A 15,303-nucleotide genomic window follows, 5' to 3' on the forward strand; every position below is an offset into this window, starting at 1 on the left:
TGAAGCCTGACTTGTCTTTATTAATTATAAATGGAGTTGGTGGGGGATCACGTGACCCTTGGACGAGATGGCCGCATGAACTAAGAGCTCCGCACAAGTAGTTTCCAATTCCTAATCTTACCTCCACTCCAAGTTCAAACTCATTTAGCTTTAGTAAGAAAAAGTCATGGCGGCGACACTACGGGTGACATTTTTACCCGGACTCGAGTATTAGCGACGGAAAAAGCCTCCAAGAAGAAGCTAGCTTCAGAAAAAACTAGCGCCATTAGCCAGGAGCAAGAGAACCCGCTCCCCCACGAGGCACAACGAATGCCAACCTCGCACTCTGTCGAAGACATCCTTTCTGAGTTGAGATCCCAACGTACAGAACTAAACACTAAATTAGATGCCATCAACTCTCAGCTCAGTGCGATAGGGGGCAAGGTGACAATCCTGGAAAACGCTTTGCCTGACATCAACAACAAGAACCATAAACAGGGCACAACAACACCTTTTCCCCCTCAGACTGAAAAGATTTGACATCCATCACCAGATCCTCAAAATGTTATACAGCTGCACCATCGAGAGCATCTTGACCGGTTGCATCACTGCCTGGTATTGCAACTGCTCAGCATCTGACCGTAAGGCACTACAGAGGATAGGGCATACTGCCCAAGCTTCCTGCCATCCAAGACCTAGAGGAAAGCCCAAAAAATTGTCAGACTACAGTCACCCAAGTCAGACTGGTACCGGAGCGCCAAGTCTAGGACCAAAAGGCTCCTTAACAGCTTCTACCCCCAAGCCATAAGACTACTGAACAATTCATCAAAATGTCCACCGGACTGAGAGGAAAACCCAAAGAATTGTCAGACTCCAGTTACCCAAGTCGTAGACTGTTTTCTCTGCTACCGCACGGCAAACAGTTCCGGAGCACCAATTCTAGGACCAAAAGGCTCCTTAACAGCTTCTACCCCCAGCCCATACTACTGCTGAAGAATTAACCAAATGGCCAACTGACTGTTTACATTTATAGTACACTGCTGCTACTCGCGGTTTATTATCTATGCATAGTCACTTCACCACTACCTACAAATGACAAATGACAGTGTTTATAGTCTTTTGGCGAGCAATTTGGTAATTATTTTATAGTCGAAATCCAACAAGCTTATGGGCCGGAAGGACGAGCAGGATAGGGGGTCCTTGTCTTTTTTTAGCAACACTGTAATGCGAGCTGTGTGCATTGAGTCTGGGAGAACTCCGTTTTTGCAAAAATCCTCCAGCATTGGCATGAAGATAGGGCTGAGCTGGGGCCAAAAAGCTTTGTAGAACTCTCTGGGGAATCCATCTGGGCCTGGGGACTTATTAGGTGGCATGGAGGTAATTGCCTCCAGGATCTCCTCAGGAGTGAAGGGGGAGTTGAGATCTTCTTGGTTGGTCTCTGATAGTTTAGGTAGCGAGATTCCTTCTAGGAAAGAGTGGAGTTCTGCCTCCGTGTGTTTTCTCTCAGAGGTATATACAGTGCCTTGCGAAAGTATTCGGCACCCTTGAACTTTGCGACCTTTTGCCACATTTCAGGCTTCAAACATAAAGATATACAACTGTATTTTTTTGTGAAGAATCAACAACAAGTGGGACACAATCATGAAGTGGAACGACATTTATTGGATATTTCAAACTTTTTTAACAAATCAAAAACTGAAAAATTGGGCGTGCAAAATTATTCAGCCCCCTTAAGTTAATACTTTGTAGCGCCACCTTTTGCTTCGATTACAGCTGTAAGTCGCTTGGGGTATGTCTCTATCAGTTTTGCACATCGAGAGACTGACATTTTTTCCCATTCCTCCTTGCAAAACAGCTCGAGCTCAGTGAGGTTGGATGGAGAGCATTTGTGAACAGCAGTTTTCAGTTCTTTCCACAGATTCTCGATTGGATTCAGGTCTGGACTTTGACTTGGCCATTCTAACACCTGGATATGTTTATTTTTGAACCATTCCATTGTAGATTTTGCTTTATGTTTTGGATCATTGTCTTGTTGGAAGACAAATCTCCGTCCCAGTCTCAGGTATTTTGCAGACTCCATCAGGTTTTCTTCCAGAATGGTCCTGTATTTGGCTCCATCCATCTTCCCATCAATTTGAACCATCTTCCCTGTCCCTGCTGAAGAAAAGCAGGCCCAAACCATGATGCTGCCACCACCATGTTTGACAGTGGGTATGGTGTGTTCAGAGTGATGAGCTATGTTGCTTTTACGCCAAACATAACGTTTTGCATTGTTGCCAAAAAGTTCAATTTTGGTTTCATCTGACCAGAGCACCTTCTTCCACATGTTTGGTGTGTCTCCCAGGTGGCTTGTGGCAAACTTTAAACAACACTTTTTATGGATATCTTTAAGAAATGGCTTTCTTCTTGCCACTCTTCCATAAAGGCCAGATTTGTGCAATATTGTTGTCCTATGGACAGAGTCTCCCACCTCAGCTGTAGATCTCTGCAGTTCATCCAGAGTGATAATGGGCCTCTTGGCTGCATCTCTGATCAGTCTTCTCCTTGTATCAGCTGAAAGTTTAGAGGAACGGCCAGGTTTTGGTAGATTTGCAGTGGTCTGATACTCCTTCCATTTCAATATTATCACTTGCACAGTGCTCCTTGGGATGTTTAAAGCTTGGGAAATATTTTTGTATCCAAATCTGGCTTTAAACTTCTTCACAACAGTATCTCGGACCTGCCTTTGTGTGTTCCTTGTTCTTCATGATGCTCTCTGCACTTTTAACGGACCTCTGAGACTATCACAGTGCAGGTGCATTTATACGGAGACTTGATTACACACAGGTGGATTGTATTTATCATCATTAGTCATTTAGGTCAACATTAGATCATTCAGAGATCCTCACTGAACTTCTGGAGAGAGTTTGCTGCACTGAAAGTAAAGGGGCTGAATAATTTTGCACGCCCAATTTTTCAGTTTTTGATTTGTTAAAAAAGTTTGAAATATCCAATAAATGTCGTTCCACTTCATGATTGTGTCCCACTTGTTGTTGATTCTTCACAAAAAAATACAGTTTTATATCTTTATGTTTAAAGCCTGAAATGTGGCAAAAGGTCGCAAAGTTCAAGGGGGCCGAATACTTTCGCAAGGCACTGTATCTTCTGTTGGATTTCAGGGACAGTTCTGGATAACATTTTGTCTGAAGCAAAGAAAGGAGAAATGCCAAAGACTCAAAGTGAAATGTACACACACTTCCTGACGTTCCTGACTAAACAGATGGACCTGAAGCACCCTGGAGAACATGAGATGAATCAGCAAAGGAATGAGAAAACCATCATGTCACTTGGGAAGCTGGCTTTTCAACAACTGGAAGAGGGCAATCTGATTTTCTATGAGGAAGACCTGAGAGAGTGTGGCATTGATGTCAAAGAAGCCTTAGAATACTCAGGAGTGTGCACACAGATCTTCAGAGAAGAGTATGGATTGTACCAAAAGAAGGTGTACTGCTTTGTGCATCTGAGCATTCAGGAGTTTCTTGCTGCTTTGTATGTTTTTCTCATCTTCAGCAACAACAGTGACAATCTGATGGTAAAATAACCTCCCAGTTCAAAGAAACCACTGCTCACCCACATGCCAACAAGCATCCTCCACAAGAGTGCAGTGGATAAGGCCTTACAAAGCAAGAACGGACACCTGGATCTATTCCTTCGCTTCCTACTTGGTCTCTCACAGGAGTCCAATCAGATTCTCCTGCAAGGTTTATTGACGCAGACCAATATCGGGCCACAATCCAACAAGGAGACAGCCAAGTACATCAAGGAGAAAACCTGTCTCCAGAGAGATGCATTAACCTGTTCCACTGTCTGATTGAGCTGAATGACCATTCCCTAGTGGAGGAGATCCAAAGCTCCCTGAGCTCAGGAAGTCTCTCAGAAGCCAAACTATCACCTGCAGTGGTCAGCCCTCGTCTTTGTGTTGTTGACTTCAGAAGAGGAGCTGGATGTGTTTGACCTGAAGAAATACTCCAGTTCAGAGGAAGGTCTTCGGAGGCTGCTGCCAGTGGTCAAAGCCTCCAGAAAGGCTATGTAAGAATTTGAATACTTTGCCTATTTTACAAACAAAAACAATGCACTATAAATGCATTGACTTATGTGTTCATACCGGTCAGCTCGACTATGCTGTATTTCCCAAAGGTTGAATGGATGCAATCTCAGAGAAATGCTGTGAAGCATTGGCTTCAGCTCAAACTCCTCACAGCTGAGAGAGCTGGATCTGAGCGACAATGACCTGCAGGATTCAGGAGTGAAGCTGCTCTCTGTTGGACTGAAGAATCCACACTGTAAACTGGAGACACTGAGGTAACAGGTTTCCCCTCAAAAGTAGGCTACTTGAAAAAACCTTGAATGACAACTACTTTGATTAAGTATTGCTCTCTCATAACCAAATAAAATAGTATCATACAGGAATAGGACATTGGGGTCAAAGAGTATATGTGATTCTTGAGATAATTCACTTGCCATAGAAGTGAGTCCATGTCTAGAATAAGGTCTGGATTCAGTTTGTATAACAGAAGTATAGAGGAAGATCCTCGTTAAAATGTGAAGGTAATTTCCGATTGAGCCGACATATGCATCGTTTACCGTCAATGCGGTCTCCGCGAACGTGGGATCATTGCCTTACATTTCAAATCGATCTAACGTGTATGTTCCGCAATACGGAAGTCTTTGCACTGCAGGTTGTCATTCTGTGGAGTCAAGATGGAAGGCTGTGCTTCTCTGGCCTCTGCTCTGAAGTCAAACCCCTCATGCCTGAAAGAACTGGAATTGAGTACAACCCAGGAGTGAAACTGCTCTCTACTTTACTAGAGGACCCACTCTATAATCTTGGGAAACTCAGGTAGGAAACATAGACCATCTGGTAACTACAAATGTAGAAACCATTATAACTAATCTATGCTGTCAGTGTGACAATTGTGTGGCCTTTCTGCACACAGGCACGCTATGGCTATGAAGGGACTGTAGATAGTGTTTGAGTGATATACACAATCTAATCTTCTGCTTCTTATTTAGTGTTGAACATGATGCAGAATGCTGGCCTGAAGAACTGTAAGTCAAGAATGTTCTGATTAATAAGCCTAAATTATGAAAACAAATATAAACACAACATGTAAAGTGTTGGTCCCATGTTTCATGAGCTGAAATAAAAAAAATCCCAGAAATGTTCCATACGAACAAAAAGCTTATTTCTCTCAGATTTGGTGCACAAATTTGTTTACCTCCCAATTAGTGAGCATTTCTCCTTGCCAAGATAATACACCCACATCAAGAAGCTGATTTAAACATGATCATTACACAGGTACACCTTGTGCTGGGGACAATAAAGGCCACACAATGTCACAGACATCAAGTTTTTAGGGAGCGTGCAATTGAATTTATTTCCTTATATGAACTAACAGTAAAAACGTTAATTGTTGCATGTTTATATTTTTGATCAGTATATATCATAAATGGATATGAATAGAAATATTTGTATTTTTTAATTTCTCGTCTGTCATTCCTATTAGATGCCCGTGAGCTGACACTGGACCAAAACACAGCACACAGAGAGCTCTCGCTGTCTGAGGAGAGAAGAGTCACCCGGGGAGAAATGCAACCATGTCTTGATCGCCCTGCACAGGTGTTATGCACTGAGGGACTGACTGGACGCTGTTACTGGGAGGTGGAGGTGAACAAGTATTCAACTTATATAGGAATAGCATACAAAGACATCAGCAGGAGAGGAAGGCACTACGACCTCCTCAGACACAATGACAAGTCCTGGAGTCTGCTTTGTGCTGATGACCAATACATGGCCTGGCACAATATGACGAGCACTGCCATACCTGTCCCCTCCAACAAACTGGGACTGTATCTCTGGACTGGTCAGCTGGCACTCTGTCCTTTTACAGTGTCTCCTGTAGCACATTGACCCATCTTCATACATTCCACACAAAGTTCTCTGAGCTAGTCTATCCAGCCTTTAGGGTTTGGGCTAATGGCACGTCAGTGTCCCTTTTCAAAATAGAAAAGCATCCTGTGTCAGGCGGAGTAGAAGAACTTGTAAGATGTGTTTATTATTTGCAGACCACAGAGGGAACTGAGTAATATGTTACAAATATTCCAATACAGTTTATGATCTTGTACTAAATATTTTATTGAGTGATTGCTGTAAGAGAGCTATGATGATAATCCTCAACGTGCATTAATTTATGTGAAGCCAAAATGAATTATTTAACTATTTTAAAATCATTCATTCTTCAGGAACTTTTCCAGAATTGTGTTGGTGTTGTGATGGCAAAAAATACACCCTTAATGCAATGTTGAAGAGTAGGTGAGTAATTGTCCCCAAACCCATGCATTGACGACTGTATAAAAATGCATCACTAGTGGCAGGTTTTTGTTTTGAATCAGGTCACAACTCATTTATTGCAGTACAATAGTGTATAGACATTCACGTGCATTCCACAGGACGGTAGATTGAACCATTTTGTATACATCCTCTGACGAGCACATCAAGCACAGCTTTTAGCCAACAGGAAATGCTCAAATGTCATATATGATGGAATCGCTTCGATATAAAGAAGTTAGTTATCAAATGTATAACACCACTGTGATTGGCTTGATACATGTTCTGTTGTCCATATGTTCTAATAATAAACAGTTGGATTTAGGTTTCGCGGTGGTAAAGTTTGAAGTTGGAACAGATGATCCCAATTGGGGTTAAATCACGTACTAATCTAAGCAGTGCAATCTGACATCTTTACATAGAGTATTCACACTTCTGTGTGACTCTCCCTTTTGTATCTAGAAAGGACCACCTACAACGTGGTGTGTAGAGCCGTTATGATACTTTATGTAATGTCATCTGGGTCCGTATTCTTAAAGCGTCTTAGGAGTGCTGAGCTAGGATAAGTTCTGCCTTTCAAATAATAAAGATTACATGGACAGATGTAGACCTGATCCTAGGTCAGCACTCACTCCTACAGGCCCTGGGCATAATTCTCCGGTTTGAATGAGCCCTTTATGTGCTGTGTAAAGTCTCTTCCGCTGCTCAAAGTTGATATTCCATTCACAATAAAAGGAAAACAAGAGATGGGATAAAATGAATTAAGGCAGACCTCACTAATATGTAAACCTTTAAAAGCTAGCTTATCTTCCTGAACTACAATGCTTCATGATGGTTAAGCTTTCAAAGGGAGGGATATTTCTATGTCAGTCAGATATACTGTCGATATATTATGGAGTAACCCAAGCATGTACACAAGCAGATTTTTAATCACATGAAAGCATATATTACCATAAGAGTTTAACTGTATGTTGGACTTGTCACTACTACCGAGGCACCGCAGTAACTTACCGTGGTTTCTTTCCCTGTGACAGAACGGCTCTCGTCTTTTGCTCAAGGCATGGAAGGAAAGAGCTGCATCTCAGTTCCCTTCCTATTCATGGTTACATTTGATTTTTAGCCCCAAAATGGCTAGTGACTAAACCTGAAACATTCTAGGTTGAGTATGCTGCGACAGATTCCTTTTCTCTCCCATTGGGATGTCGATGTTGTAAGAATAAAACATTTAGTTCAGGCTTTTCTTTTAAGACACGTTTGCAGGGTTCTGGAATGTTCTCGAACTGATCTCCAACACTTATTTACACACAAAACGAGAGAAATCTACTTCTCAAAAACGAATTGCATTCCAAGACAAACACCCACAATGACACAACAACAATAGTGAAGACTGAATCTGTAGAAATCATTATCAGCATCAAGGCATCCCCCATGTAGAAAAATATGTACAAAAAAGACAACCAACGGACTGGTAAAGCTACCGTTTCTAAAAGTGCACATCAATGACAGTGACGATCAGTATTCTGTCCATGGGTAAATCGCCTACTAGAATACTACAAAGTGGTTCTAGGGCCAGGGGTGTTGGGGTCAGATCCTGGGGCTATAGGACAGAGATGGAGCAAGGCCACTCAGGACTGGGCAGTGAGAGACACGCATACTCGATCATAAAAGGAACTAACACTGTACAAGTGGCATTCTCACCACACCATTTTATATAGTAGGCGTCCCCCATTCTTGCCATGCTACTGTAGCTAGGAAGCTAACGTAGCTAGCTTGCTATCATACAAGCTTAATTGTTAATATGCGGTTATTTTGTTAACCTATTCGTTTACCAACAGTTCAGTTAATGTATAGTGCTTCTACACCTGCATTGCTTGCTGTTTGGAGTTTTAGGCTGGGTTTCTGTACAGCACTTTGTGACATCAGCTGATGTAGGAAGGGCTTTATAAATACAAGGATCTATTTTCCTGACCTTCCAGAGTATTTACATAAATAACAATGCAATACAAGCGGCCCGCGGGGAAAGAACAACAAAAGGGACTTTCGGGATAAAAAAGTACCATCTTTGGGTGATATGAAGGTGCAAAAATTCTCCCTTACACCCTCACCCATCAAGTTCCTTCCCCCCCTTTCTCTTGTCTGCTTCTCTCCAGTGTGAGTGAGGTCCTCAGAGCGTCCAGCAGATAGCAGCAGTGGCCAAATCAGATGACTGGAGCGCCGAAGCACTTGAGGCACCACTGGATGTTGGTGTTGGGTGGCCGGTCGATCTTATGCAGGGCCTTGAGCTGCTCTGGGCTCAGCTCATCAAAGGCCAGGCGGTATTCACGGTCAAAAGCCTCTGTTGGGGAGACAAGGAGGGGAAAAACAGAATCATTTAGCTCATTAAACTCAGGAACAAGACACTGAATGATTGGAATTACCCAAATCCATGTCTTGGTTTAAAAAAGACTGGTTGTGTCATGCAGTTCACTCACCAACGTCAATGTTCTCCCGTCCCAATGCCACCAGCGCCAGGAAGAGGATCTCCCGATAGATACCCCTGATAAGAGACCAATAAATAGATCAAAATCTAAAGTTTACATTAGAGAAGTTCACACCAAAAGTTTACATTAGCTCATAAATGTGTCACCCCCACATATAAGCTTTAGAGGACTGACCTTTGGCGTTTGACCTCTGGGTTCCTCTTGACCTCCCGGAGAAGCAGGTTGATGGGGCCATAGACGTCGTTGGTCTGGATGCTGCGGACGATGCTGTTGAGGAGAGTCCGTGTCTCCTGGTAGTCCGTGGGGGCCAGGGTGCCCTTCTTCTCCACTGGGAAACAGAGATTATTCAGTACTCAGTCACTATTCAATACATTAGAATAATTGTTTTTTACGTATATGGCTCTATTCATTAGCTGTCAACTCAAACTGTGTTCCATTATCAAATATGAGCAGGACATGCATGTTAAAAAGTTAAGAGACAGACAGACAGCTCAGTGCTCTGAGGATGATTGCTTGATTAGATGTATGAGAGCTATGTATGTGTGAGAGAGTGTGTAGTCACTCAGGGTCCTCCAGCTCTGGTAGAGGGGATCCCCAGGTTCCTGGTGCAGATTGATGTTGTCCCACAGCAGCTGAACATACACCTGTTTACTGTCTTGAGACAGGGATGTCTGGTGGAGCTGTGGACATAGTGAATGGAAAATACAGACACACAGTTATCTACTGTTGCACTGCTTTAAAGGTCCTGAACAGTCATTCTGAAAAGTACTTTCTCTCTCATGGCTGTGATGCGGTTCACAGCAGCACTGACAGATGTGTTGACATGACAACTGCATCTGAGTTTTGAATGACCCCCCCTTTTGTTCCATGCTGGCTGAAAACCTAGCTAGTCAGTAACTAGCTAACACCAGACACAGATGAAAACCTAGCTAGTCAGTAACTAGCTAACACCAGACACAGATGAAAGCTAGTTACTGACTAGCTAGGTTTTCATCTGTGTCTGGTGTTAGCTAGTTACTGACTCGCTAGGTTAACACCAGACACAGATGAAAGCTAGTTATTGACTTGCTAGGTTTTCATCCGTGTCTGGTGTTAGCTAGTTACTGACTAGCTAGGTTTTCATCTGTGTCTGGTGTTAACCTAGCGAGTCAGTAACTAGCTAACACCAGACACAGATGAAAACCTAGCTAGTCAGTAACTAGCTTTCATCTGTGTCTGGTGTTAGCTAGTTACTGACTCGCTAGGTTTTCATCCATGTCTGGTGTTAGCTAGTTACTGACTAGCTAGGTTTTCATCCGTGTCTGGTGTTAGCTAGTTACTGACTTGCTAGGTTAACACCAGACACAGATAAAAACCTAGCAAGTTAGTAACTAGCTAACACCAGACACGGATAAAAACCTAGCGAGTCAGTAACTAGCTAACACCAGACACGGATAAAAACCTAGCGAGTCAGTAACTAGCTAACACCAGACACAGATGAAAGGGGAAACATATAAGTGTCTTTGCCATAGATGAATAGTGTAAACTTTACATTATTTTTGCTGGCACCAGTAGAGTAGCTGTCTAGCTAGCTATAAATCACCATGTCTTCTCCGATGTTGGTTACAAGGCAGTACTGATTTTAATTAGGTAAGAGAATAGCATGATACCATTGGTGTATTAAAAAGAGAGTTAAGGTGATGTCACCTTGTCCCCTTAACAATGAGTCCAAGTGTTTGACATGGGGGAGGAGACCAGTAACTTTATGATCAAACGTTATCAACATAGAAGCAACAGTCATTTTTCATACTTTGATCTGGTTCCCTTCGAAAAACATGGTTTTGATAGTTCATGACCTTTAACAGGGGCAGCAGGTAGCCTAGTGGTTAGCGCGTTGGGCCTGTTACTAAAAATGTAATTCTGCCCCTGAACAAGGCAGTTATAAACCACTGTTCCCCGGTAGATGGTCAATGTAAATAAGAATTTGTTTTTAACTGACGTGTCTAGTTAAATAAAGGTTAAATTAAAAATGCTTTTTAAAAACAGTGACTGATCACGTGGGTTCACGGTGGCTGGTCGCTCTGAGGTGATCACGAGTAGAGAGCACTGTTTGTAAGCTGTGTGTGAATATTTGTGTAGATGAGTAGCGTGTGTGAGTTCTGCATGGTTATGTACCTGTACTCCATTGTTACAGTGTTCCGAGGTGAGGATGAGGCCAGGCAGGTAGCTGGGCAGGTCCAGGCGTTGGAAATAAAACACCAGGTTCCAGAATATGATGGGGTGCTGGCTCAGGAACTTGTGGGTGTAGATGACCTGATGGAGAAAACCAATTAAACTGTGCTTTATAAGCGATACTACAGCTTAATGTTCAAATCTGTAAAGATTAACAGTTAAATAAAAATGGAAGCAGTAACAGTGAGGGCGACAAATGACCAGAACATCAAGGGACACACAACAGCTAGCTACATTTATGACATTTTTAAAAACACAGGGGCCCTTCAACATCAATGCCACCTACTGTAAATCATACTACATGTGAGAATCTATGGGCCCCTCTTTGCTGTCCTGTAATATTGCTTCTTTCTGAAAATATTATTATATCTGTTAAATGTGTGTTACTTGGTCTCCCTCATTCTCCAGTAGGGTCTCTAGTTCTTTGCGGAGGACCAGGGGGCTGAGGTAGGGCACAGACACGGGCATTGGGTTGGGCCGTTTCTGTCCCAGGCCATCCTGAGAACCACACACACACAGCGCTTTAGTCAGTTGCATAACTCCTGACCATCCACATAAATAGAACCTTTGTTGCCTCCCACCCACAAACACAGTGAATCACCTATTCCATTGGACAGTGACCACTGATTACGTATCCCAAGTAATTTTATTTCTGGATTTTGACAAATGTGGTTTGACAGCACTGTGTAAACAACCTCTTTGCTTTCTCAATAGCATAGAAAAGCATGGCCTGTACATGTGCTGCAGTTTCAGAGTAAATTCTATTTCAATGAAAGTCCACATACAGAAAACAATCATTCATTTTCGATTCATAAGCGCTGAATTGATTTAAATTTCATACCCTGAATTTACTGACCCGAAATTTAATTGACTCAAGTCCTGGTGCGCTGAGTGGGAAGGATTGCAGGGACATTCTAAGGACACTCACCATCTCTGTCAGGCTGCAGGGCAGGCTGGTGGTGGACACGCTGTGTCCTGGTTCTCTCTGGGCAACCAGGCTCTGTAGAGGCCCGCCCACACTGTTGCTGCGTGTCAGAGACGTCCCCCTTTTCCCTGCCTGGTGCTCCAGCAGGCCCAGGGGATCCGATTGAGCCGGCTCCGGTATCAAACTGACAGACAGACAGGAGAGGGCAAAGACAGAGGATCTTTAACAACAAGTCGAGTTTTCAGCTTGTCATTTTTCAGTTCTTACAGTTCAATTGACAGATGAACAAGTTCGCTTAGCTACACATTAGCATCATTAGGGTACACGTTAACCCTTTAATTTACTGAATAGGAGGCACCAAATCAGATGAAGGATAAAAGGTAATAATGATGGAGACAGAATATTAAATGTGTTTTTTTGAGACAGGCACTTCTTGTGAACCGACCTCTTGTGCGTGGCAGTCTGGCTGGCCGGGGCCTCTCCTGGGTCCTCAGATTCTGGGAAGCTGATGAGGCCAGGGGTCGGGGTGTCCATTGCAGCCCCTACCTTGTTCTCGGTGGAGCCTGTAGCTGTGGCCTGCTGGCTGGTGCTGTGGATACTGTCTCCTGATGCGCTGGGGTTCAGGTAGAACCTGTAGGTGAGATCACACACAATGAAACAGGGGAAGAGCACACACATCCAGCCACATAGAACATTTGAATGACTTAGACGAAGATAATGAAGTATGTCCAATTGTAGGTTAAAATGTATTTAATGCCCATGTCAAAGCCCGCCACCGCATCTTCCTATGTAGCCGTTTCCATAAATGTGCTTAATTGTCTGGTTTTGTACATGTAATCGGATTAATTTGAATTGTACCGTGTCTCACAACAAAATTCTGCCTCATTTAGTGAGTTCTTCATGAACTAGTAAGTATAATTTAAACATTAGCATGGAAAATCTCGCATCCTGTTTTATTGAATACACTATTATACAAGTGTATACTTCATGGCCCAGACAGACAAACACCCACGCTGTGGTGGTGCGCAGGTCGTGGAACTCGACGTGGAGCAGGGGCAGGAAGGCGGTGCGGCAGAAGGGACAGGTGGTGTTGAGGTTGGAATCGTCTGCCGTCCAGCCCGCCATGATCTCCTCATCGTATACCAGACACTCACAGGATCGACACTGGGAGCAGCTGGACATCAGCACCTAGAAACACACACACACACACACACACACACACAGAGAGAGATTACAGACACACCTGGCATAGGCTACTTGAAGCAACCTGACTAAGTAACAAACTTATCGGTTACAGATAGAAAGAGGTCACAGTCTATTATGAGCCTATAGCACCCTGTACGTATGAACTGACAGATTACTACAGCATACTGTACGGTGCATTCGGAAAGTATTCAGACCCCTGGACTTTTCCCACATTTTGTTACATTACAGCCTTATTCTAAATTGGATTCAATAATATTATTTTTCCTCATTAATCGACACACAATACCCCATAATGACAAAGTGAAAACAGGTCTTTAGAAATTTTGTCAAATGTATTAAAAAATAAAGTATTCAGACCCTTTGCTATGAGACTTAAATTGAGCTCAGGTGCATCCTGTTTCCATTGATCATCCTTGAGATGTTTCTACAACTTGATTGGAGTCCACCCGTGGTAAATTCAATTGATTGGACATGATTTGGAAAGACACACACCTGTCTATATAAGGTCCCACAGTTGACAGTGCATGTCAGAGCAAAAACCAAGCCATAAGGTCGAAAGAATTGTCCGTAGAGCTCCGAGACAGGATTGTGTCGAGGCACAGATCTGGGGAAGGGTACGAAAACATTTCTGCAGCATTGAAGGTCCTCAACAACAAAGTGGCCTTCATCATTCTTAAATGGAAGAAGTTTGGAACCACCAACACTCTTCTTAGAGCTGGCCGCCTGGCAAAACTGAGCAATAGAAGGGCCTTGGTCAGGGAAGTGACCTAGAACCCAATGGTTACTCTGACAGAGCTCCAGAGTTCCTCTATGGAGATGGGAGAACCTTCCAGAAGGACAACCATGTCTGCAGCGCTCCTCCAATCAGACCTTTTTGGTAGAGTGGCCAGACGGAAGCCACTCCTCAGTAAAAGGCACATGACAGCCCGCTTGGAGTTTGCCAAAAGTCACCTAAAGGACTCTCAGACCATGAGAAACAAGATTCTCTGGTCTGATGAAACCAACATTGAACTCTTTGGCCTGAATGCCAAGCGTCACGTCTGGAGGAAACCCGGCACCATCCCTAAGGTGATGGTAATATCATGCTGTGGGGATGTTTTTCAGCGGCAGGGACTTGGCGACTAGTTAGGCTTGAGGGAAAGATGAACAGAGAAAAAAGTTTTAAAAATAAAATTGTATTTAAAAAAAAAAAAAACATTTAAAAAACTTTTTCTCCCCAATTTCGTGGTATCTAATTGTTTAGTAGCTACTACTAGTTATTTTGTTTTTGTCTCATAGCTACAACTCCCATACGGGCTCGGGAGAGACGAAGGTTGAAAGTCATGCGTCCTCCAATACACAACCCAACCAAGACGCACTGCTTCTTAACACAGCGCCATCCAACCCCGGAAGCCAGCCACACCAATGTGTCGGAGGAAACACCGTGCACCTGGCAACCTTGGTTAGCGCGCACTGCGCCCGGCCCGCCATAGGAGTCGCTGGTGCGTGATGAGAAAAGGATTTCCCTACCGGCCAAACCCTCCCTAACTCGGACGACGCTAGGCCAATTGTGCGTCGCCCCATGGATCTCCTGGTCGCGGCCGGTTACGACAGAGCCTGGGCGCAAACCCAGAGTCTCTGGTGGCGCAGCTGGCGCTGCAGTACAGCGCCCTTAACCACTGCGCCACCCGGGAGGCCCTCAGAGAGATCCTTGATGAAAACCTGCTCCAGAGTGCTCCGGACCACAGACTGGGGCGAAGGTTCACCTTCCAACAAGACAACGACACTAAGCACACAGCCAACAAAGCAGGAGTGGCTTCGGGACAAGTCTCTGAATGTCCTTGAGTGGCCCAGCCAGAGCCCGGACTTGAACATCTCTGGAGAGGCCTGAAAATAGCTGTGCAGTGACGCTCCCCATCCAACCTGACAGAGCTTGAAAGGATCTGCAGAGAAGAATGGGAGAAACTCCCCAATACCCAAGAAGACTCGAGGCTGTAATCGCTGCCAAAGGTGCTTCAACAAAGTACTGAATAAAGGATCTGAATACTTATTTAAATATGATTTCAGTTATTTTGTTTTTGTATATTTTTGCAAACATTTCTAAAAATCAGTTTTTGCTTTGTCATTATGGGGTATTGTGGGTAGATTGATGAGGG

General features: G+C 43.6%; 1 protein-coding gene across 4 annotated transcripts in view; it reads right to left on the bottom strand.

Annotated features, from left to right (window-relative positions):
- Positions 1–6,400: 6,400 nt before the first annotated feature.
- Positions 6,401–15,303, bottom strand: part of LOC110531786 (DENN domain-containing protein 4C) — a 75,033-nt gene continuing 66,130 nt past the window's right edge. For 3 of the 4 annotated variants that reach the window (XM_021615210.2, XM_036987641.1, XM_036987639.1), the window contains 9 exons: positions 12,975–13,150; positions 12,408–12,593; positions 11,894–12,146; positions 11,425–11,535; positions 10,981–11,118; positions 9,389–9,506; positions 9,001–9,154; positions 8,818–8,882; positions 6,401–8,681 (listed from right to left, as the gene is read on the bottom strand). In XM_021615210.2, coding sequence (XP_021470885.2) covers positions 8,545–8,681; positions 8,818–8,882; positions 9,001–9,154; positions 9,389–9,506; positions 10,981–11,118; positions 11,425–11,535; positions 11,894–12,146; positions 12,408–12,593; positions 12,975–13,150 — 1,338 coding nt within the window. In that variant the 3' untranslated portion in view covers positions 6,401–8,544. The remainder of the gene's footprint in view (positions 8,682–8,817; positions 8,883–9,000; positions 9,155–9,388; positions 9,507–10,980; positions 11,119–11,424; positions 11,536–11,893; positions 12,147–12,407; positions 12,594–12,974; positions 13,151–15,303) is intronic. The other variant, XM_021615208.2, reaches the window with a different exon arrangement.

This window comes from Oncorhynchus mykiss, chromosome 9 (assembly GCF_013265735.2).
Source record: "Oncorhynchus mykiss isolate Arlee chromosome 9, USDA_OmykA_1.1, whole genome shotgun sequence".
In the NCBI taxonomy this organism is placed as follows: Eukaryota; Metazoa; Chordata; class Actinopteri; order Salmoniformes; family Salmonidae; genus Oncorhynchus; species Oncorhynchus mykiss.